Source organism: Pleurodeles waltl, chromosome 7, assembly GCF_031143425.1.
Source record: "Pleurodeles waltl isolate 20211129_DDA chromosome 7, aPleWal1.hap1.20221129, whole genome shotgun sequence".
Lineage (NCBI taxonomy): Eukaryota > Metazoa > Chordata > Amphibia > Caudata > Salamandridae > Pleurodeles > Pleurodeles waltl.
In genome coordinates, this window is record NC_090446.1 from 1,198,880,310 (window position 1) to 1,198,904,930 (window position 24,621).

A 24,621-nucleotide genomic window follows, 5' to 3' on the forward strand; every position below is an offset into this window, starting at 1 on the left:
CACCCTCACAAGGAAGGCATTAAAGAGCTCTAGGCCATTACCGTGCTAAATGTACAGATGAGACACTTGGCATTTGCTTCCCTTTTTCCTACCCCTACCTACTTGGAACAGCGTCCCTCTAGAGGAGTGGCTCATAAATTACCACTGTTTGGTGTTTTGGTGTTTCTTACCTTTTCAGTGAGTAACTTTTATTAGCATTATTGGCTATAAATGAGGTATAGTCTTTAGGTTCAAAAAGAGGGGTGTATGTAAGGGGTGGCCACTTATGAAATTTACACAGTGAGATATATTGTAGGGTTTATTCATAAAATAATAAAATGGTTAAAAAATAAAATGCAGCCAGTGTACCTAGCATTACATATGTGTTAGGTTGCCATATATCAACTAAATCTGTTACAATCAGGCAGCCATGTTCTATCCCAGCTAAATTAATTACATTACTGCCAACAAACAACAATATAATCCTGATACATTTATACAATAACACATATTAAAGACTTTGTGTTAATACAATGTATGCTATAAACAGATCACTCTTTGTTGATAGAACCCCGTTGCTAATCACAGCACTGGTCTGTGCCACTCTGTCTCTGGGACTTCTCCTGAATTTTAAATATGACTGTTGTAAACAGAGATCCTTCCTTAGTATGTACAAGTTAGGTAGCGAGTTCATGTGGGATAAAGGTTATAGATTTATTTAAAAAGTTACAGGATAAGATACAAGTTACTTAATAAGGAGACCCCACCAGGAGCAGCATCCTCTTTTCTTAGCCTACTCTCTCTGTCACACTCCTCCAGTCACTCACCACCATTCCATGACAGCAGTTCTCAACCTGTGGTCCGCGAACCCCCAGGGGTCCCAGGGGGTCTGCAGTAATCTCAAGTAGGAAGGCGCTTCTCTCGCTGTGGCCTCTTGACAGAAGCACATGCATGTTTTTATATTTGTTACTTAATTTATGCATCAGTTGTGAGCACTACAAAGTTACTTGTATATCCAGTAGCTTTCCGGCAAAAATAAAAGGGTCAAGGTAACTGGTGATTAAATATACCTGCTGGAGAGACATGAGAGTTTTGTCTAGTGACAGTTTTGACTTATCTAAGGTAGCGCGGATGGTCAATATGCCTGCTGCAAACATCATGTATGATGCAAAGAAGATTATTTTGTGTGCATGGCCCAGTAGGTTACTGCTTATGTCACAGAGATTCTTTTGTTATTGTGCAGTTCATAAGTTACAATTGTAATGTAGCACAGTGAACTATGAACTGCCATCAAAGAGCTGCAGGCAAACTGCATGGTACAAGTAAGAAAGTTCTGTTTTTTTCCAGTCTTTTATTATCCTGATGCTGCTAAAAAAAAGGTTTGTTTGTGTAGAAATAAATTCTTATTATTAAAGTCAATGCTAATCACTGTGTTATTTTCTGAATCCTGAGTTTGTGCTTCTCCAGATCAAGCACTCTTAGAAAATGCCTGCCAGTATAGATGACAAGTGAATCCTATGCCTTGTAGTCCTCTTTGCCTTCAGTAACATATTCTATATACTGGTTTACACACATATGATGCATTGTATCTGTATGTGTGTGATGTAGAGTGCTCCAACACCCTACACTGGTATGAGAGGTGCTGTAAAATAAATAAAATACATGTGACTGAGGGTCTGTGGCGAAATGAGACACTCAAGCTTTTACTTCCTTTCCTCACCACATATTTATGTAAAAAACTTTCTCAGATCTTATATACCTAAAAAATAAATACAGAAATTGCTAGGGAAATGTAGAAATCCTACTGAAGATTCAACTTTCTGAAATAGAACCAAACATTGAAAAGTTATTTTCCGAAATGGACCACCAACCTTCTCATTTATTTATTTTTTATTTTTGCATATTCTTTCAGTATAAAGTAGTTAAATCTTGTGTGTACTTGTTTGTGTATTTTTTGTGAATTACTGTTTTGTTTGAAATTTAAATTGTACAAATTTATTATGGGTCCTGGGCTTCCAGTAGTGATTTATTCGGGGTCCCCAGGAGTGAAAAGGTTGGGAACCACTGTTCATTGACATCACACGCTAGCTGAGCAGAGAATAATGGAGTTGTGCACAGAATGCATCACAAGCGTAGAAAATTATAACGAGAACCTCCCAGATCTATAATAATTAGAGACCTCAAATATGGTCTTGCTTAGTTTATGACTTCCTTGTAGATGAAGGGAAACGTTGGTATCATTTTCCCCTTTTTTGGCACCAGAAGACAGCTTAATTGCTAGTAACCATTCTTGGATATCATTGACACAGGACTTTCAAGAAACATGGGGATGTCTGATTCAAATCCATTGTGCTTTCTAAAGCTATTGGAAACTTTTACTGCCTCTTTCTGACTTTAGAAATACACTTGCAGAAGCGATGGGTTGGTTGCTGGAGTACTGGTTGTGTTTCACTATGAGTAACATTAAGTATTATGGGCTTCAGATTTGCGTTTAGGTGCACAGTGTTACTTTCGACTGGTGTTTTAGGGGTGTGGGAAGTGGGGTGGACTAGGTACTGTCTATGAGTGAGCTATTCTTAGGGGACCTTTCAAACATAGTCTATTTTTCTGTCTGCAGGGAACACAGGTGATTACTTTCTTGCACTCGTCTCTGACAGACAAGAGGTATTGGGATGACCCTAAGCTGTTCAATCCATACCGATTCCTGGATGAAAATGGCAAGATTAAAAAGAATGACGCGCACATCCCCTTTGGAGCAGGTACAACTAGTAACAGTTGTTCTTCTATAAAAGTCAGATAAAGAATGTGGTTGAAGTATTTTACAGGTGTCCGATTTCTTTCAATGGAAATCTAAATGGTGCCAGAAAGGTATTATCTAATTGTGGCGTGCTGCTGGGGCCGGCAGGGTGTTGTGTGTATGTTTGTGTGTGTAAGGGGGTAGTATGCTTTGTGTGCTGGGTCTGTGGAGAAAGAGGCTTTGCCTTGCAGCCTTTACCACGCAAGACCTTCAGCAGACAGTCTTTACCAAGCAGATCAGTATTTGTACTTTTACCACACAGTACTTTACTATGCAGGGAAGCCTTTTTTTTATTTAATGAAAATGACATACTTTTTATACTATTTAAAAAATGATTTGGGTGCAGGTAGCGGTAAAGGGAGGCAAGGGTGATTTTGGGGTTTACTATGCAGTACCTTATCATGTGGATAACTTTTTTTTTTTCACTGAAAAAAACAAAGTTTACAAGGACTTTGTAGTTAGGATTAGATTTTATTCACACAAAGCCATAGTATTTCGAAGTTATAGTTATCTGAGCTAACTATAACCTACGGCCTGCAATGCACTGCTTATGACCTCACATGTTACTTCACTCGTGATTTGGTCAGTGACATCACGGATGACATTATCCAGCAAAGTAAACTTCAATATACTTCATAAAATACCATTTATTTATTTTTTTAATGAAAAAAGACACAGGTAAAAGACGTGCAGGAAATGATTCTTCATCCTGGACAAAGGATTGAGGTGAGAATATTGTAAATCTCTACTACACTGAGCCATCACCCTAGAGAAAGGTCTGAGTCAACAGATAATACTACAGTCATTAATCACAAAGGAAGATGTCTAAGGAAACAGGTCAATATGTTATGAAACAGAACTAGACTGAGCCATCGCTATGGATTGAAGCCTCAATGAACAGTTTAGACTGTTGCAAAGCACTATCATACACATACTTCAGCAGGAGACATGTGTCAGTGTAGAGGCTAGTTCACTGATAAATGGTACACCCACTTTAAAAAAGGGATTATAGATAAGTTGACATATGTTAGAAATAGTATCACTCATTACTAGTACAGAAAGAATAGTCATTTAACTTATGCAGTAGGGTTTTTTTAAATTTTATTTCCTAACTATAACATCCTTGTAACCTTTGTTTTTTTTTATGAAATTCTACCTTCTTTAATGGTATTTCCAAACTATAATGTGCGTGTAACCTTTGTTTTTTTACTCAAATGCGTACCTTTTTAAAAACATTATTATATATATTAATGAAACACACCTAACTATGACATTAGTTTATCCTTAGATTTTTAGGTGTTTTTAATCTGGAAATACATCAGGTAAAAATACTATATATAAATAATAGAAATATTAGAGTACATAAGTTTAATTCTTTTAAAAACAAAAATTGTTTTTTTTAAAAAAAAAATTTGGGAGGGTTTGCAGATCCGCCGTGTGCCTAACCCATGTGTACTTCCTGTTCCAGGTTCAGCGGATCCAGATTGATTTCTAACTATACTTAAAAACATAAATGGACACTATAAAATTGATGTTTGAAGTTAATAAAATAACATAGAACTTATATTCCACTAATTAATTCTACGTTACAAGGTTGTTTTAATACATATTTCCCATGGCTCAGCAACAAATATGCGAACCCCATGTGGCAAATTAACAAATTAATTTGATTGGTTGAAACACCTACCAACCTCTTCTACAAGAAGTTCCTTCCCATTTCTTCTTCTGTGTCTCTTTACTACCTCTCCAGCAGAGTTGGAAGTTGTTCTTCTTTGGGGTTTTTTTACGAACCTTTTTTTTGATAATGGCATCTGGAGGAGAGAGAAGGACTATGCAAAAAGAAGGAGTCAATTGCTTGGCGTTTTGAGTTTATTCCTTCTGGAGAGAAAAAGGTAGTTGCAAAAATGATGAAATGCAAACTGTGCAGCAAAGAATTGTCCAGAGGTACAAATAGAAAATATTCTCAGAGCACCAACAGCATGCTTAAGCATTTTTGAACTATACATCCTTGTCCACATGGCAAGAGCAGAAATCAAGTGGGATGCAGCTCAGACATCTACTCCATCTACTGCGGCATGCGTTTTTCCTGGGGACCCAGTTGCTGCTGTGACAACCAATATCCCTGCAGTTCTGCCACAGATGCTCAATGTTGCTTCACATTGCATACTGTGCAATAAAGTTATTTATGTTGGTGAACAGTCTGTCAGCATTTGTTCAGGCTGTGATGAGCCACTAATGTTAACTTTTTTTATTTTAGAAGATGGTTACAAACGTTCTGTGCATTTATGGACTTTATTTTTTATAGTTATCATTGGAAGAAAAGAAAACACACCAAAAAAAGTTCCAAAAACACAAAAAAGGGTTCTTTTTTTAATCACCTATTTTTGTTTAAAGAAAGAAAATATTTGTTATATGTTTGTCATGTCATGTATGAATATATGTCACTGTGAGGGGGTGTGTTAGTGTTTGGAAGGGTGTCAGAGTGGTTGTCTGAGAGGCTGTGCGTGTCAGGAGGAGTGGTAGTAGTTTTCTAGGTGTATGAGTGGATGTATCAGTATGTGAATGAGTGTGAGACTGTGTGTGTGAGTGGGTGTGTCAGTGTGTGAATAGGTGTGTTAGTGGCTGTGTGAGTGTATCAATCAATGGGTAAGTAGTTGTGTAAGTGGCTGTAGGGGTGTGTGTGGAGGTGCAGTGATGTTTTCTGGGTGTGCCACTGGATATGTGAGTATTAATGGGTGTATGAGTGGGTGTCTGAGTGTGTGATTGGGTGTTTAAATAGTTGTGTTAGTATGTGACTGGGTCTGTGAGTAGGTGTCTGACTGTATAAATAGGTGTGTGTGTGGCTGTGTGAGTCTGTTTGTGGGTGTTGTAGTGGTTATGTGGGTGTTTGAGTGGGCGTGTGTGTGTGTGTGTCAATGGGTGTGTGACTGTGTGTGAGTGGCCGTGTAGGTGTGTCACTGGGTGTGTTAGTGGTTTTGTGAGTGGATGTGCAAGTATGTAGATGGGAGTCAGTGCAAATTGCAGTAGTGATTTTGTTGGTTTGTGAATGGATGTCAGTCTGTGAATGGGTGTGTGTGTGAATGGATGTGTGAGTTGGTGGCTGTGTGGGTGTATGAGGAGGTGTGGTAGTGGTTTTGTGGGTGTGCAGTTTGTCAGTGGGTGTGTGAGTATGTGCATGGATCTGTGTAGAGGTGCAGTAGTGATTTTGTGGGTGTGTGAGTGGATGTGTACGTTTGTGAATGGGAGTGTGAGTGGGTGTGTCAGTGTAAATGGGAGTGTGAGCGGGTGTGTCAGTCTGAGAATAAGTGTGTTAGTGGGCGTGTAGGTGTGTGAGTGGCTGTGTGAGTCTGTGGGTGGCTGTGGTGGTTTTGTGGGTTTGTCTGAGTCTGTGTGAGTGTGTGAATGGGTGTGTGCTTGGGTGTGTGAGTGGATGTGTGATTCGGTGTGTGGGTCTGAGAGTGGGTGTGGAAGTTGTTTTGTGGGTCTGTGAGTGGGTGTATGGGAGTGTGAATTGGTGTGTAAGTGTCTGTGTGGCTGTGTTATTACCCGTGTGAGTAACAGTATGGATGTGCTAGTGGGGTGTAAATGTCTGTGTAGGTGACTAAGTGGGTGTTTCACGGTGTGTGACTGGTTGTGTGGGTCTGTGTGTGGGTGTGAGAGTGGCTGTATGGGTGAGTGAGTCGGTGTCTGAGTGGCTGTGTGGGTGTGTGAGCAGCTGTGTGAGTAATGCAAGTTAGTGAAAATGTAAATGTCTGTGTGGGTGTGTAATTAGGTGTGTGACTGAATAGGTGTGTGAGTGGCTGTGTAGGTGTGTAAGTGGCTGTAAGAGTGGCTGTATTGGTGTGTCAGTCAGTGTATGAGTGCCTTTGTGGGTGTGTGAGTTTGTGCAGGAGTATCTGAATGGGTGTATGAGTCTATGTGAGTAAGTTTTGCATATGTAAAGGGGTCTATGACTGACTGTATGGTAATGTAACTGGGCGAGTGGCTGCATGGCTGTCAGTACCTGTGTGAGTGACTCTGTGTATGTGTTAGTGGGGATGTAAACTTCTGTGTGGGTTTGTGAGTGAGTAAGTGAGTGTAAGAATGTCCGTGTCGGTCTGTGGATGGGTATGACAGTGGCTCTATGTGTGAGTGAGTTGGTATGTCAATGGGTGTGTGTCTGTGTGAAGTTGTGTGTGAGTTCCTGTATGGGTGTGTTTGTAATTTAGTATGTGGGTGTGTGAGTAGCTGGGTGTCTGTATAAGTGTGTGAGTGGTTTTATGAGTGGCTGTTTGAGAGTGTGACTGTTTAGATGGGTGTATGTTTTTTTTATTATACTCTGGGAAACCTGCCCAATCTAAGCTAATACAACAACACTGGAAAAACTAATTTGTAAGCCACATTACTCCAATAGATGTTGCCATTCATCTGCATGAATAGGAAAAACCAACAAATATAAATTAGTACTACAATTTATAAAATTACAAAATAAACTTTTTAACAATACATAACTTCTTAATAGCAACACATCATTACATATTTCCAATCCTGTAATGCTATGTTGTAATAAAATTAAGCATATAATTGTCCCTTTTTTTACTGTTTTCAGCTCTTATACAACATAAATGATGTACTGTATAAAGAATCATCCTTGAACTGTGGGGAAAAAGAAATTGTATTGACTGTTTAAAAAACAAAACAAAAGAGCAGTGTATGTCACTGCAAATAAGCAAAACTGTGCATTGCACTCACTACAACCTTTCAAATGATCATTTCACCTATACTTGCTCTACTTATCCAAAGAAACATATGCTGAAAATGCAAACTTCAGCATTGGAGGTGCTACTAGGCATATAAGTCTAGTATAAGGCTATATAAGGCTCACCAGCATAGACAAAACCTTATAAAGACATCACCCTTGGTAGACTGAATGATGTCATATATTGTGTTAATGCATAACTAGACTATTCCAACTGTGACCCTCCTTAGAATTTTGGTTGCAAACGATCAATCAATCATAGCATTTGTAAAGCGTAGCACTATCACCCCTAAGGGTATCTGGGCACTGAGTGTGCTGTGTCTCCATTGAAAAGCCATGCCTTGAGTCTACCTCTGAAGTCCGCAGGAAAGGGAGCTGTTCGGAGGTGGAGGGGCAGGCTGTTCCAGGACTTGGCTGCTGTGTAGGAGAAGGAGCGGCATTCACTGCAGCTGCGATGGATGTGGGGTGTGTGTGTGTGAGGGTTAGCGAGGTGGAGCGTAGTTGTCTTTCTGGGATGTAGAAGTTCAGTCGATGATTGATGTAGGACAGCCCTAGGTTGTGGAGAGACTTGTATGCAAGTGTGAGGATTTTGAATTGGCATCTCTTCTGGACAGGGAGCCAGTGGAGGTTCCTGAGGTGTGGGTGATGCTTGGGCGAGGTTGCGGATGAGTCTCGTTGCAGTGTTCTGTAGAGTCTGGAGTCTTTTAAGTAGCTTGGAGCACAATCTGGCGTAGAGACTGGTAGAGACCGTTGCTATAGTCGAGGCAACTGGTGACTAGGGCATGTGTGACTGTCTTTCTGGTGTCAGTGGGGATCCATTTGAAGATTTGGTGGAGCATACGAAGGATGTAGAAGCAGGAGGAGGCGACTGAGTTTACTTGTTGATTTATGGATAGTTGGTAGTCGAGGATGATGCTGAGGTTTTGTGAGTGGTCTGATGGAGAGGGCGTTGGTCCGAGTTCTGCTGGGCACCAGCTGTGATCCCATATGGAGGTGTTCTTGCCGAAGATCAGGATTTCCGTTTTGTTGGTGTTTAGTTTGAGTCAGCTGTTTTTCATCCATCTTGCTACATTGGTCATGGTGTTGTGGAATTTAGCTTGGGCATTGTTGGGACTTCGGTGAGTGAGAGGATTAGTTAAGGGTCGTCAGTGTAGGAGACTATATTGAGTCTGTACGGTCTGATGATGTTTGTGAGGCGGGGTCATGTAGATGTTGAACAGGGTTGGGCTGAGGGAGGATCTTTGGGATATACCGCAGGTGATGTTCTTCTGTGTAGAATTGAAGGGAGGATGGGGGATGCTCTGTGTGTGGCCTGGGAGGAAAGAGACGATCCACTTAAGGGAATTTTGTTGAATGCTTATGTTGTGGCGTCTGTTGAGTGGAGTGTGGTGGGAGACTGTATCAAATGCTGGGAAGAGGTCCAGAAAGACCAGAGCTGCTGACTCTCCTCGATCGAGGAGTGTCGTGATGTCATCCGTGGCGGCAATCAGTGCAGTCTCCATGCTGGAATCCTGATTGTGAGGTGCCGAGAAGGTGGTTTCGTTCGAGGTAGTCCGTGAATGTTGGTTGATGGCTTTCTCTAGCACCTTGGTCGGGAAGGGGAGCAGAGAGATTGGTCTGTGGGTTTGAGGTCGCTGGGGTTGGCGGAGCTTTTCTTTAGGCAGCCGTGCTTCCATTCATCCGGGAAGGTTGCCGGGGAGATGGAGGTGTTGAGGATTCAGGTTCGTTCCGTGCTAATAGTGTTGCCTCCGAGGTTGAAAAGCCAGCAGGGGCTGGGGTCAATGGGTGCCCGGGAGTGGATGGATGACATGATGGCTGTATTGCTCTGTGTGGTAATCGGGGACCAGAAGGTTATCGTGTGGCAGGTGTTTGCTGCTTCAGAGATGTTGTCTAGGCTGGAGGTGGAGGGTTTGGGGGCAAAATTGTTGTATATGGTGGGGACCTTGTGGTGAAAGTAATCTGAGAGGGTGTCACGGAGTTCCTGGGATGGGTGGATGGTAGGCTCTGTGGCTATCAGGTTAGAAAATTCCTTGATGATTTTAAAGAGCTCTTTCATGTGGTTGGCTGCGGTGTCGATGCGGGCAATGATTGCTGCTCTTTTTGCTGCATTGATGTGGTGGTAGTTGTAAAGGACTGCCTGGTAGGCGGCTCTGTCTGAGGGGTCCTTCGTCACAAGCCATTGTTTCTCAAGTTGGTAACAGTCGCATTTGAAGTTTCTGGGCTCCGTAGTGTACCATCTCGCTGGCTTGGAGGTGGTGGCTGTTTTAGCTGGTTTCAGTGGGGCAACTCTGTCGGCAGATTTGGTGATCTAGGTGGTGAGGTTTTGGATGACCTGGTTGAGGTCGAGGTCTGCCGTGGGCTCTGGTTGTTCGGTGCCTAAGGCCTGTGCCCATAAGGTCTCGTTTACCATTCCCCAGCTTCAGCAGGGTGTGCTGAGGTGCTTGGAAGTGGTGTGCTAGGAATTGGAGATGGTTACATGAGTGATGACATGATCGGTCCAGCTGAGGTCAGTCACATGGGTGAAATTGATTCTGTTGCTAGAAGTGAAGATGGCGTCCAGTGTTTGTCCGGCTTTCTGCGTGGGTTTGGTGACAAGTTGGGTGAAACCGATGTTACTGAGGTTTTATGAGGGAAGTGGAGTTGGTGTCATTAAAGTGGAAATTAAGATCACTGAGTAGGATGTAGTGGAGGGAGTCAATGTCAAGAGGGGCGGTGACGTTGGAGATGGTGTCGCAGAAGGCTGGGCGTGGTCCCGGGGGTATGTATGTCAGGGGTCCTTGCATCGCGGTGTTGGCATTGGTCTGGAGTTGGAAGTTGAGGTGCTTCATGAGGGGCGTTGGGTCGTCGGCAGTGATAGTGCATTGAATGGTTTCCTTGAAGATGATGGCGATGCTCCTGCCATGTTTGTTGGAGCGGTCTCAGTGTATCATTTTGTAGCCATCAGAGGTGGGCGTGGTGATGTTGGGGTTTGAGGAGGGTGTTTGCCATGTTTCGGTGATGAAGGCAACGTCCGGTTCGTGGGTGATGATGGTGTCCCAAATTTCATGGCATGTTAGCATACGGAGCGGGCATTTAGCAAGATGCACTGGAGTGGTGCTTGATTGCTTGTAGTCTTCTGTGTGGGCGTTAGTGTGTGCAGGTGGGGCCACGTTGCAGGAGAAACAGCAGTGTAGGCAGGTGAAAGGTTGTTTGGTTGAGCGTGGGGAGGCCGTGAAGCAGCTGTTGATGGGGTGTCCGATGTTCAGGGCTTGGAGCTCCTTGGTTGTGTAGCAGTGGGGGGCAATAGGTCCAGGGATCCTGGCGCTGGGCGCGGTCTAGGCACGGACAGGTGCGAACATGCTTGCCTTTGGCTCGCTTGCTGTGTGCCCGCTGCGTGCACCGTGCTGCGGCCTCCGTTATATGTCCTGGGAAGTGTGAGGTGGGATGGGTCGGGCGAGGCAGTGGCGCACATTAGGCATCAGCAGGGGTGTCAGCAGACGCAATCAGGCTCAGGAATGCAGGCACCGCTGTCGCAATCAGGCTCAGGAATTGCGGCAGAGCTGTCAGAGTCAGGCTCAGGAATGTAGACGAAGCTGTCTCAATCAGGCTTAGGAATCCAGGTGGAGCTGCTTCAATCAGGCTCAGGAATGCGGGTGGAGCTGTCGCAATCAGAATCATGAATGTGGGCGGAGCTGTCAGCAGTAGGCTGGAGGGCCATGGAGTGGCTGGGGAAGTGTGACCTAAAGAAAGGAATTTGGTAAGTTTCCAGGCAAACTTTGTCTGAATTAAAGATTCCTATCATTACATTCTGTCCATCCACTCCTACTTTTTAGATGGACAGTGTAATGACGAGCTCTAATACTAACTTCTTCATGAAATATGATAGCGACAGTAGTGTATGTTTTACCAGAAATAGATATTTGCCCTGCTTTAAAGTTAGTACTCTCCGTATGTAATTTAATACCATCTGCTGTGCGTAATTGTAGCATTCAAATAACATACTTCCCACTTCTTGCTACATATAAATTCAACAGAACAGCTGTTCAACAATTTGGACATACATTATTTTGTGTGGCCTTTTTTTACTATTCTGTCAAAATTCACAGTTTTGGAATTTGGTAATGTTAAACAGGTAAAACACTCCAGTTTTATTTGCTTAGTTGATGTGTATGAGCAATATTCACATTCATGGTGTCAGGAGTAACTAAGTCCAAATAAGTCATTTACAGGTATCTCCTGCGCAGCCTCTTGAATGCTTTTAGTACTCTGTGCAAATCCACTACATAGATCTACATTGCCTCGAATTATTGTTGCAAAATGTATTTTCACTCTCTCAGTACACAAACGTTCAACAAACTACACAGTACAGAGCACAATACCAGCTTCTCTTGAATTGCATCTACACAAGTAATGCAAAAAAAAACATGTACCACAACGTTAGCATAGGAGTTCACACTAGAGGGGTTTCACAATTGATAGCCAACAATATCTCCATCATTTTCAATTTTTTGTTTCTTGACAACTTCCTTCTTCTCTTTTATTTCCTTCTTTGCAATACCATCACTACACTGCTTTGAAACTTTCCACTTTGGACAGATGGAGCGTTTCTTATAAAGTGGATACTACCGTAAATAAGAAGCATAAAGTCTTCCTAATTAGTTGTATTCTGTAACACAACTTGTCTGCATTTACTCTGCTCTCCTCAAATACAACTAGTTACTAACCAGACAATGTCCTAACTCAAGACAAAGCTACATATGACATGCCTTCCTTAAACACGGTACTACTAATATTAATAATTGCTGCATCTGAACTTATACCTTGTGATTTATGAATCGTAAGAGCATATGTTAGAGAAACTGGAAACTCTTTCCATTTAACATATACATCTTTCACATCAAAACGCATGCAATAGACTTACCAATCTGCTTTGTGTAATCCATCTGATCAAATTTAATCATAAGGTATTCCACCTCATTCCTATTAGGAGAAATAATTAAATCAACAACTTTACCCATAGCACCATTAACAAAACTTTTCTCAACATGTAAATTTTGAAACAAAATGGCCTTAGATTGTTTGCAAGGACCAAACATTTCTCCAATCCTGCAGTTTGTGAAACAGATTTTTCTGTTCATTTAGCAGTACTGACACACCCTGGTATTCCATGTTATCTATTGCTTTCAGTTGTATTGCACAATTTCACCTTTCTCCAGTTCCAGCAATCCTTTGGTGAAAGATGCACATTCTTCCAGTATAGGCATTAGGCACACAATATGTTTACCTTCTTGTATAAAAGTGAATATTAATTCTGATGCTGTCTTTGTTGCTGGATACAGTTTTTTAAGAAAACATCTTTCTAGAACACACCTTACCTCTTTTGATAAAATACCTACTCTAATCTCTTTATTTCCATATTTAATGTCTGAGGCTTATAGCATATTCTTAATTCATTATTTGCATTTGATATTTAGACAAATATATACATCTTCAAAGCTTCCCAAAGATTTAATAGTTTCATCATGGAGCAGTGTTTTGAACACAGGCTGACCCTTCACAGGTGTAAGTTGCAGTAGAGCTCCAAAAACGTGATGTTTTCCTCAAAATGGGACACCATAGTCCATTTTCAGAATCTCTTGCATTCTCAAATGTACAAAGGCAAGCATTAAGTCTGAGACCATGCTCACCTCATCGACAATTTTTTTAATTTTAACACTTGACATATCATGACAAGCTTCACCGGATTACTTTTGGTATTCAAGTTGGTCGTCATGTTCCACAGGCAGAATCAAAAGTCGATATGAAGTAATACCTTTGGCATTATATGCAGCTAATCCAGTAGGTGCTGTAACCACACATGATCAATTACAGTCTGTTGACTTCTGTAGGAAATCAGTAAGAACTTGTATTAAGAAACTTTTACCAGTACCAGCTTGACCGCTGACATATAACAGTATAGGCTTACATGTTGAGCATGCACACTCTTTCTTGTCCTGAAGCAATCCATGCTCAACTGTGAATCTCACTTCCATATATATTTCCATTTGTTCAAGATTTAGGTATCCACCCATATCGGCCAAATCAATTGTTTTCTGTCTTCCTTGCTCCATTGTAGTTTCCACCTCATTCATTGCAATTGCAGCCTTATTTTCATTTATTGGCTTTGAGGACCTGAACCTTGGCTGCTTTGTGAACTCTTCCTAGCAGCAATTGTATGTCCCTGTTCAATTTCATCATTCAACATTTTCAAGTAGTTTGGAAATACTGAGCAGTCAGTGCCATCCTTCGCAATATTGAAAGAGTCTTCATAGCAGTCAAACTATCCTAGTTATTCTGATTCAGAGCACCAAGGTTTAAGCAGCGCCAAATAGAAAAATTCTATTTTTTCAGCAGTCTTACCAACTCAGTGTTCTATGGTTAATAAGACTGCCTTTGCTATGTCCACCAAACACCCATTGCAACAAACTACTGCAAATTTACCTTCATCTACATTTACTGTCACATTATTTATGTATGTGTAGTACTGGAGTGCTTTATAGTAACAAACATTTTCAAGATGTGCACTCCCTTTTGGATAGTAAGTGCCCAACATGTTCATTTTTATCAGTGTCTGTGCTATCTGGCTCAAAGTCAGCAAGATATTGAATTTCTGGAAAAGATTTCAAAGCACTGTTTTTGAGCTGACGCTTGTGCCAGACTCACCCAAACAATTCCTCTCGACATAGAATATAAACAGGCTGAACCAAACCAATCACAGTGTTCTTAGGTTCCAATTTCCCTTTGCAAAAGCATATGTGGGTGTCTCAGTATGTGTGAGTGGCTCTGATTGTGCATGAGTGTTTGTGTGGGTCTGTAAGTGGCTCTTTGAGTGCCTGTGTGGGTCTGTGAGTGGCTGTGTGAATGGTTGTATGCGTCTGTGAGTGGGGGTGTAAGTGTATGAGTGGGTGTGAGTGGCTGTATGAGTATGTGAGTGGCTGAATGGGTTACTGGGTGTGTGAGTGGTTGAATAGGTGTGTTAGTGGGTGTGGGATTGGCTGTGTGGGTCTGTGAGGGGCTGTGTGGGTCTGTGAGTGGCTATGTAAGTGGTTTTGGGGGTCTGTGAGTTGGTCTGAGTGTGTGAGTGGGTCTCTGAGTGTTTGAGTGGGTCTTTGAGTGGGTGTTTGAGAAACTGCATGGGTTTGAGAGTCGGTGTGTAAGTGGCAGTATGGGTTTAGGTGTGTGAGTGTGGTGGGAGTGGGTGTGTAAGTGTTTGTGTGGGTCTGTGAATTGGTGTGTGAGTAGTTTTTTGGGTGTGGGAGTGGGTGTGTAGTGGTTTTGTGGGTGTGCGAGTGGGTGTGTGAGTGGCTGTATGTGTATGGGTGGGTGGGGTGTGTAAGTGGCTTTGTGGATTTGTGAGTGGCTGTGTGGCTCTGTGAATGAGTGCGTGCATGAGTGTATGAGTGTGTGAGTGGTTGTATTGTGGTGTTAGAGTTTATGTGTGGGTCTATGTGTTTTTTTTTTCCAGTGGTCTGGATCCGCGGATCTATTGCAGATTTACTTGGGGCGGGGCGTACTGAGTGCTGCTGTGGATCCGCAGATCCTTGTCCGCGCAGAAAAATCTTTTTTTGTAAATTCATCCCCATGAGGGGTCCCTAACCGACCCCTTTATTTGACCCATGGAGTAAGGGTACCTCTACCTTGACCCCTTCATTCAGTTTCACATGTCAATTTTTGGCCTCTGGGACTGAGCGTTAATATAGAAAAATGGTGGCCTCAACTTTCCTGTCAAGTTGCGGGCAGTCAATCACGGCATTGCTGTTGGCGTGTGAATCCGCGGATCTACTGCAGTGGATCCGTAGTGGATCTGCGTTCCTAGATATACATAAATATTTTTTCTTAAATAACTCCAAAACTACTGACTATATTTACACCAAAATACAAAAAGAGCTAGCTTTCTGTCAAATTTGGTATAATTCCGTCCAGCGGTTCGGGCTGCTGTCTAAAATCCCTATAGGTAATTGAATCGGGAAACTCGTTTTGGACCCACCCTCCCTTTTTCCCAGCTGCTGCTTACCGAATCACCCCAACATTTTCAAGACAGCAGCAAAAGTGAATGGCGTACTAGTTTTGAAAATTTCATCAACATTTGTCAAACGGCGCAGAAGTTATTGGCAAAACAATAAATGCTTTTCCTACGAAAACTATATATACATTACCTACTGGCGGTTGCCAGTAGAGAGTAATAGTTAGGACTTAGTTTCCATAGGACTAACTAAAGCCCTATTTTCTTGTTTTTGATTTATATATTGGTGTTCATGTTTTTTTCTTGTGTACTATTGCAAGTTTCGCCACTCCCATCCATGCCAGATAAGGGAACTGAGGCAAAGAAAATAAACGTTCCTTCCTCACAGTCATACCATTTGTCAGGTCTAGAAGTTGCAAACAGACCTCAATCTACTTGGTTCCACAGGCGGCTGTGCTGTTCTGCCCCAATTCAAGGTGCAGCTGCCCCAATGTGGGCAGAGACAAATATAAAGAAGGCTACATTGAAGGAGAGGCTGTGTTTTAGGAGTGTAGACCAGTAGTTTCCAACCTGTGGTCCGGGGACCCCTGGGGGTCCACAAAGCCTCCTCAGGGGGTCCATGGCTGCTTAGAAAGTTTAATAATATTGACAGATTAGGTCCACAGCTTTCAGGAATTACTAAATGGGGAGGTCCCCGGGTTCCAATAATGATTCAATGGGGGTCCCCGGGTTCCAGTACTGATAAAGTGGGGGTCCACAGAAGTCAAAAGGTTGGTTACCACTTTTGTAGACCTTATGGTTGAAATAGAGATCATACAATGCTTCAAGTGCAGACCTCGAAAAATCTACTCGCCCACTCGCTATGGCGAGTGAGATTTTAGCAGGTCGAGCTATTTTTAAGACCTACTGGTCCGTTCTGTTGAGTGAACTTGAGCTGGAAGGGAACTGGTGTACTGTTCCTTCAGAAAATGAATGAGCAATAAAGATGCCTTTAAACCTTGTTTTATCTTGACACATATGCTGTCTGTTCAAAGACAGAGGTGAAATGTCAGTCTGTCTTTTTACTAAGTGCTTCTTAATGTATCCTGAAAAATGGTGTTTACTTTTTTTCCTCTTACTGCAGTTGAAGGATTTGGTAAAGTGAGCTGTCTGACAATCATTGTGAAACAAAAGCCTGTAGAATGAAAGTTTTATTCTAACACACAACATTGAAATAGTTTGTAAGTAAATAGTTGTGATTGTTTTGGACCATGAGTAGAGAAACATTCTTGCCTCGCCCCAGTGAGTGTTGTTAATGAACTAAGAGCAGGGCTACTGAAATTATGCATAAGGAGAGGTCCAAATTATGCAGCAGAGTTATGACATGATTATGACATGAGTTATGATCATACAGCAAAAAAAGGCAAATTATGCGGCATAATAAGGCACATTTTGCAATAATATTACTTCATTTTTTTGTGATTTTTAAAGTTGGTAACACTCTCTAGGCATTGGGTGCACCTCATTAGTTCCAATTTAACACCCAAATATGGCAATAGGCAACAGAAATGTGACCAGTCCCGCTTTGCAAAGGGTCTTTCACTGCACTGCAACACGTGTTGTAACATATTTAGTAACTTTTCAACCGTTTGAACTAGAAAGACAATTTTTTGTTAAAAATCTGCAGATTATGCAGCAGATGATGGATTATGTGGCAAATATGACAAACTAATAATTATGCGAAAATCGCTTGAGAATCGCATAATTCCAGCAAGTCGGGGTCATCTGTATTGTATATGGCGTTAAAATTGTATTATATATGGAGCAAACATTTAGCCTATAAACATGAGGTTTTTGTACAGCAGAAATGCTGCACTAACTTACTTAAAAACATATCATATGTGATAATGAAGGAAAGGGCGGCTCAGTGAATTCAAATATTTGCCTAGGATTACATATTTTGAAACCAGTTTGTGTGTCAAGAGCATTACAGTTAGGTCGAGTAGATCATTTAAGTGACTAGACCTGCAGGTCTGGTAACATTTTTATGATTTTTCAAGGCCTGAAGTGCTAAGTCACAGTACGCCTGGAAAAACCCACAGCCGTTATCACAGAACCAATCAATATGGAGCCTTGAACCAAAAATCAACAAAATAAGACAATACAGATCCAAACAACATTTATTAGGCCAGGACCAAAGGGGTTTGCTCCTCGACAAAGAGGGAGAAGGAGAGGGTGGCACAGAAACCGATATACTACAGGTCAGAGACAAAAGTGGAATCAGTACTATGAATGATAGAGACAAATTTAACATTACCAGTATTCAGTCTCTCCACTCATCATCTTACTACAATGGACCATCAGTCTTAAGTGCAGGTCTATCTTTTGTACCTAACCACAGGAACAACCCTTTTGTAACAAGAGTAGAGATGTACCAGTTCTTCAGATGAATTAATCTAAAACAGTATTTTTCTGTAAATGTATCCATACCTGTTTTTGATGCTACATGGTTGGATGAAGCTTCCACATTTTACATCAACAACAGGTACATTATTTAAAAAAAACAGTTTTTCAGAAACAATGTTACTGAAGAGCAACAGCTTGCTCCACAGCAGTTACAATCCGCTCAGGACACAGGCCCTCATTATGACTATGTCTCAAAGCGAGACCGCCAAAGCCACCAGGAGACTGCCAGTGCTGGAGGTCTTCCGACTGCCATATTATGGATACTGCCGGATTTCCGCCACACTTTGGGTGGAAATCCGGCAGTAGCCAAGCTGGCGGTCGGAGGTGCCTGGGCGGTGCTATCACCTGCACCACCCTGCCAGTAGGACACTGCCAGCCGTATTCTGACCATACAGACGGCCAGGCAGTGTCCTGCTAGTGGGGCGCTGCCAGCAGAAGCAGCGCCCCTTCCTGTTCCCTGACGGACAACCTCCTAGCCAGACAAGGTAAGTTGGGCGTCCAGCAGGGGCGGGGGTGGGAGGGTGGGGGGTGTTGTGTTTGAGTGTGTGGTGTCTGCGTGTATGTATGAATGTGTGTGTGCATGTGTAAATGCATCTGAGTGTTGTGGTGTATGTGTGGTTGTATGCATGTGAGTGAATGCATGTTTGAATGTTACAGTGAGTGCGTGTCTGCATGTCAGTGTGTATGCGTCCCTGAATACATGTGAGTATGTGTGAATGAATGCGTGTATGGATGAGTGTGAGTGAATGCTTGTATGGAAGTGGAGGTGAATGAGTGTATGCATGGTGCGTATGGGTATGTATGTGCATGTATGCAGAGTGAGGGGCACTGTGACTGGCGGGGTGTGGAGTGGGGAGCGCTGTGACTCTAGGGGGGTGGGGGAGTCAGTTGATTCCCTGTCACCGTTAGCCCTACCGCAATGGTTTTCGTGGCGGTGCTACCGCCGCGGAAACCATGGCGGTAGGGCAGCTCATTATACCACCGGCAGTCATGTGTGGACCGCTGGGTCTGAGATGCACATCTCCGGCCCGGTGGTGCATATCGCCATGGCGGTATGAGTGGAGATGTGGCAGGTTGGCAGCGGCCAACCCCCCACACTCATGATGTGGTGGTATACACCGCCAGCCTCAAAGACCGCCAGGGTCAAAATGAGGGCCATAGTCATCAAACCCACCGATAATGGTGGTGTTGTAGGTATTATGGAAAGGACAAGATATAATGAAGACATTCACATACAATTGCGTGTAGCCAATCACTACAAAAGAATATCAGAAGATCCTATCAGAACATCCATTGGTTTATGAATGTTTTAAGGCCTTGATTGTGGCTGGCTGAGCCCGAAAAAGTTAGCATTTTTTAACAAGTAACTCCACTATACCTGCCATTTATGTCCTAGCTAAGATGCATACAAATCCACTTCATCCACCTGGGCGCCCCATAGTATCAGGCTGCAATTCCATTCAAAAGCCACTGGCCCAATACGTTGATTTCTTCATAAATCCTTTTGTCATAAAAAGTGCTTCACTTATACGTGTCACTACTTCAGTAATTGCCACCATAGAAGGTTTCACTTTTGATACAACTAACAATATCCTAGTGACAATGGACATTGAAACTCTTTACACTAATATCCCTCAAACTGAGACTGTCTCAGTAATACCAGACTTACTTGATACTCTCAGTCATCCACACCAGGCTCTTTCATTGTGGCCGGTGTATGGCCTGTAACACATGTAGTGTACTCAAGCAATTTACTCTGAATGAGGGTCAAATATATTGGAAAGACAACACAGCAAATTTGTAAATGCATTTTGTAGCACCAGTCAAGAATCAGATCTAAAACTGCACATGCACCACTAGTAGACCAGTATACTCAACATATTCATTCTCCAGGAGACTGGAAATGGTGGGTTATAGAGATGATTAAACTCACAAGTAGAAACAATGAGAGAGACTGCTAACGCTCTGTGAAAACAAATGCATACGGAAAGCTAACTTTGTCGCTAAAGGCCTAAATATAGCTGTTGAGTGGTCTCCATTAGCATGTGACTTTAATGAGACCGGCCTGCATTGTCTATCATGTCTGTTCAATTGTGTCAGGATTGTGACCATTTGTTCAAGTTCATTCTTTCTGTTTTGCTTTTCATTGACTAACTCAAGCTCATGTTCACCAGCATTCAGATCAAGGGATGCCATTTATTCAATGGCTCTCATATCATTATTATTAGGGTGCTACTAAAATCTTGTGAATACTGTAACCACTGGACAACCTATATGATGATTGTTCTATTTTGTAGTTTAAAACATTTTTACTCTGGTTAAACCTATATGTTTGTTACTTGGTTGTGTATTCCTCATGAGACCCAGATGGTAATATTTTGTTTACATTGTTTGACTCTCAAAATATTCAAGGTATTCCTTTGGCGTTTCCTTGGAACTATAAATGGAATTTATAGTGTAGTGCAATATTTTTGATAAGGTCAAAATGATGCAATTTTATTTTTGGCCACTGATGGCATGATGGAGAAAACAACCAGTGTGTAAATCAGTTATTGTAATCACCTAAGAAGCAATGTGTCATTATTAAGTTGACATAACTATTTCGTGCCTTGGAGTGGATAATTCACCCAAGATAGCTTCCACGCTATGTGCTCCAGTGTGCTGAGTGACACGCACTAATCAGCACGGTAATTTACTTTTTCTAATTTGGAGGACCCATGGCATTGCACCTGCATAATGGAGGACGCATTTGCCTCCTGTTAGTTTGCTGGTTTGACTGCTGACTGCAACTTAGCTTTTGCTTGATTACTCAGTGAAAGTATGATTTCCTTCTGCAATGCTTCTCTGTAAATGCTACATGTTTCCTTTGTGTAATATAATGACTGGCGTTCCTCTGTTCCTTAGCTTTACATATGCCTAAACTGTGACTAAACTTAAGCCATGAAAGATTTATTCAGTTTGGGTACGTTATTTATGGTTTATTTATCCGAAATAGCTTTTGGTCACACAAATCAACAATAACAGTGGCTCCTGTTTTTTTTCTAGTTTACTTTTTTATTTATTGGCACAAGCTGACTCATTGGAGCTACATGTAAGTACCGTTTAAATCTCCTAACACTACTAAATAGTAATCCTCTTAGTGAAATCACTGGCTAACTGTAGCCGGTTATCGGATAACGCGGCTCCAGATTCCCCAGAGTTGCGCCCGCAACTCTTCGTCCGTGACGTTGATGAGGGCTTGCCCAGTTCCCAGGGCAACGAAGATGCCGGAACGCTACTCAGGAACCCGGATATCCGGGTTCCCAGAAACACTAAAAGAGAGGACGGACTCGGCGCGCGAGAGCCGGACGAGGAGAAGGAGGACGAACGGAACGCTGACCGAGAGCAGCAGGAGACGAGAGACGAAAGGAGGTTCGGGACCAACGAGGGTTCCCCAAAACCAACTGATCATCCGAGGGAGAAGAACAAAGTGGAACCGCCTGCACTCCGCCACGTCCCAGGAGGGACGTGGCTAACGGAGGTACGGTCCTTCATAAAGGACAATCTCTTTTCAAAAGGGGAGAGTAACGGCAGGAGGGGAGAGGGGAGAGGGGAGGTACAGTACGGGGAGAAGGGAGGGAAGTATTGGGAAGGGACAGAAAGAAGAGGAATAAGATTAAGAAACAGAGACCTCAATTACAGACTTCCTTGATTTAAATAAACTTAAAGAGCACTTGACCTAAAATCCCTATTCCAAATAGATCACAAAGAGGTGATTGGTTCAACACACTTATTTCCCAATTCTGCACAGATCCTGGGACACATGCTCTCTCTCTCTCTCTCTCTCTCTCTCTCTCTCTCTCTCTCTCTCTCTCTCTCCCTCTCTCTCTCTCTCTCTTTCTCTCTCACTCACTCACTCACTCACTCTCTCTCTCTCCCCCTCCCTCCCTCCTCTCTACTCTTAATACGAACGGGTACCTCAGTAAAACCCCGACTTACCTTCGTTTTCAATTTTCTTGCTCTTTCCGGTGCACCTGGGAGTACGAAGCGAACATCTCCGCCGGTCAAGAGGGGGCCTGGGAAAAGAGAGAGAAGAAACACTATGAGAAGGAGACCACTACCCCTATATTGTTGAACACAGCAAAGGACTGTAAAGAACTGTTAATAAATTAACTGTTTCACACTCACCCAAGCATCCGAGTCCTTAATATCACCTGACCCACTGCTACAATGGTGTCAGAAGTGGGATTGTGAAGGTGATAGAAGGACAACCTTAAATAGGAGACCATGGGTGATAAACCCACTTTGGAGGACATGATACAGCAACTAGCTGAAGGACAACGACACCTTCAGCTAGTATGGGAGGCACATCAGAGGGAGGCAAGTGAGGACCATGAGGCACTACAGAGTGCACTAAAGAGCCAAGCCACCATCATGGCCAATAATCAACTAGTGCATGAGACGGCCCTCCAAAAGCTCACAGATACCATAGCAGCTAGCAAAGTCCACCCGGATATCCGGGTTCCCAGAAACACTAAAAGAGAGGACGGACTCAGCGCGCGAGAGCCGGACGAGGAGAAGGAGGACGAACGGAACGACGACCGAGAGCAGCAGGAGAAGAGAGCCGAAAGGAGGTTCGGGACCAACAAGGGTTCCCCAAAACCAACCGATCATCCGAGGGAGAAGAAGAAAGTGGAACCGCCTGCACGCCGCCACGTCCCAGGAGGGACGTGGCTAACGAAGGTACGGTCCTTCATAAAGGACAATCTCTTTTCAAAAGGGGAGAGTAACGGCAGGAGGGGATAGGGGAGGGACAGTACGGGGAGAGGGGAGGAAAGTATTGGGAAGGGACAGAAATAAGAGGAATAAGATTAAGAAACGGAGACCTCAATTACAGACTTCCTTGATTTAAATAAACTTAAAGAGCACTTGACCTAAAATCCCTATTCCAAATAGATCACAAAGAGGTGATTGGTTCAACACACTTATTTCCCAATTCTGCACAGACCCTAGGACACATACACTCTCTCTCTCTCTCTCTCTCCCCCTCCTCTCTACTCTTAATACGAACGGGTACCTCAGTAAAACCCCGACTTACCTTTGTTTTCAATTTTCTTGCTGTTTCCGGTGCACCTGGGAGTACGAAGCGAACATCTCCGCCGGTCAAGAGGGGACCTGGGAAAAGAGAGAGAAGAAACACTCTATGAGAAGGAGATCACTACCCCTATATTGTTGAACACAGCAAAGGACTGTAAAGAACTGTTAATAAATTAACTGTTTCACACCCACCCAAGCATCCGAGTCCTTAATATCACCTGACCCACTGCTACACTAACAAATATCACTTGAAAATCTTTTGAACTGAATTCTCAGCAATTAGCACAATTTTATTCTCCACCTAGTACTTGTTTTGCAGTGCTGCACGTGTGAATCTCACTGGCACTTATTTCTTAGACAAGTGTACCTTTACAAAAGTGTTTTCTCCCCCTTTTTTCATTATAAATATTTCATTAGCTCTGTACTTAAGCGTTCCTCATGAAACCCTAGCTGTATAATTGGTCCTAAAGATGGCCTTGTATACTGATGACCTAGGAAACCGAAACGTTGACGCTATTCCACTTCTCACATGTGATTTGTTATATCTCTGGACTGAGGGCTATAAAGTGAAACTCAGTGAATGAGAGAGTAGATTTCCATGTATTAATCTATGGGACTCTCATATGAACTTTTACTCAGTGCACAGGATTAATGTTTGTTGGGTTTATCATTGTTGTACCCCATAAGTACTGTACATATAGTAACAATACAATAGATTGACAATAGTTAATTTGGTATATGTCTTCTTCTCTTTTTTCTGCAGATTGACATCTGGTTTATGAATTTATTTCATTTGATTGAATATTCTGCTTTAAACTTTGATGCATTCTTTTTGACAAATTACTTACATGACCAAATCATTTTAGAATCAATCCTCTTGTCGGCGCCTTTTCTTGCTGTTATTGATACCTTGGTTTCAGAGGGGTTAGTGGGTTGCCCATCCTGCGTAAATTGAACCAAATCAGAGCGGATCTTTGTCTATCCATTAACACAAGAAATATCTTTATAGTCATACTGGCCAGAGACCAATAGTGAAGCTGGGAGTTTTCTAAAAGTACTGGAAAAAAACATCATGACCTCGACCTGGTTTTATACCATTTCCTCAGGTAGTAGTGAGCCACAGCCCATAGGGACACATGGGTGGCACCTATCAAAGCCTTGATGAGTGGATTCATCATTGGAACATAACTGCTACATTATCCTTTGTGCAGCAAAGCACACCACCATGAGCCACAAACATTAGAAGGCAGGAGGCGATTAATTTCGCAAGCAAAAGGTAAGATCTTTAGAACAACGCTGATCAATCCATCCTGATAGGAATTTGAAGATGCCACTTGAGTCTCTCCGTCACATGGTGTTCAAATATTAGGACCCCATATATTAGGGCCCCAGGGCTACTGAACACTGGATTGACCAGGACTCAAGCGTGCAAGCCAGATCCCATGAATACAGTGAGGGCACTGTTGTGTGGGACAATGCCACACTCTGATTAGATTACCACTGGCAGATGAAGGGCATTACAAGGGTACACTGGCAGTCTTCGTCATAGATAATGCTATGGCAGAACCCAGGGAAGTTTCAAGCCAAAAACCTGGCCATCAACCA

At 42.6% G+C, this 24,621-nt stretch overlaps 1 protein-coding gene across 2 annotated transcripts in view; it reads left to right on the plus strand.

Moving 5' to 3' along the window:
* The window catches only part of LOC138246097 (cytochrome P450 2F3-like), a 235,966-nt gene that overhangs the window by 207,507 nt on the left and 3,838 nt on the right, over positions 1-24,621 (plus strand). Inside the window, exons 8-9 of one of the 2 annotated variants that reach the window (XM_069200334.1) lie at positions 2,597-2,738; positions 4,245-4,336. In XM_069200334.1, the coding sequence (XP_069056435.1) occupies positions 2,597-2,738; positions 4,245-4,264 (162 nt within the window). In that variant the 3' untranslated portion in view covers positions 4,265-4,336. Of the gene's footprint in view, positions 1-2,596; positions 2,739-4,244; positions 4,337-24,621 lie in introns of those variants that run through there. The other variant, XM_069200333.1, reaches the window with a different exon arrangement.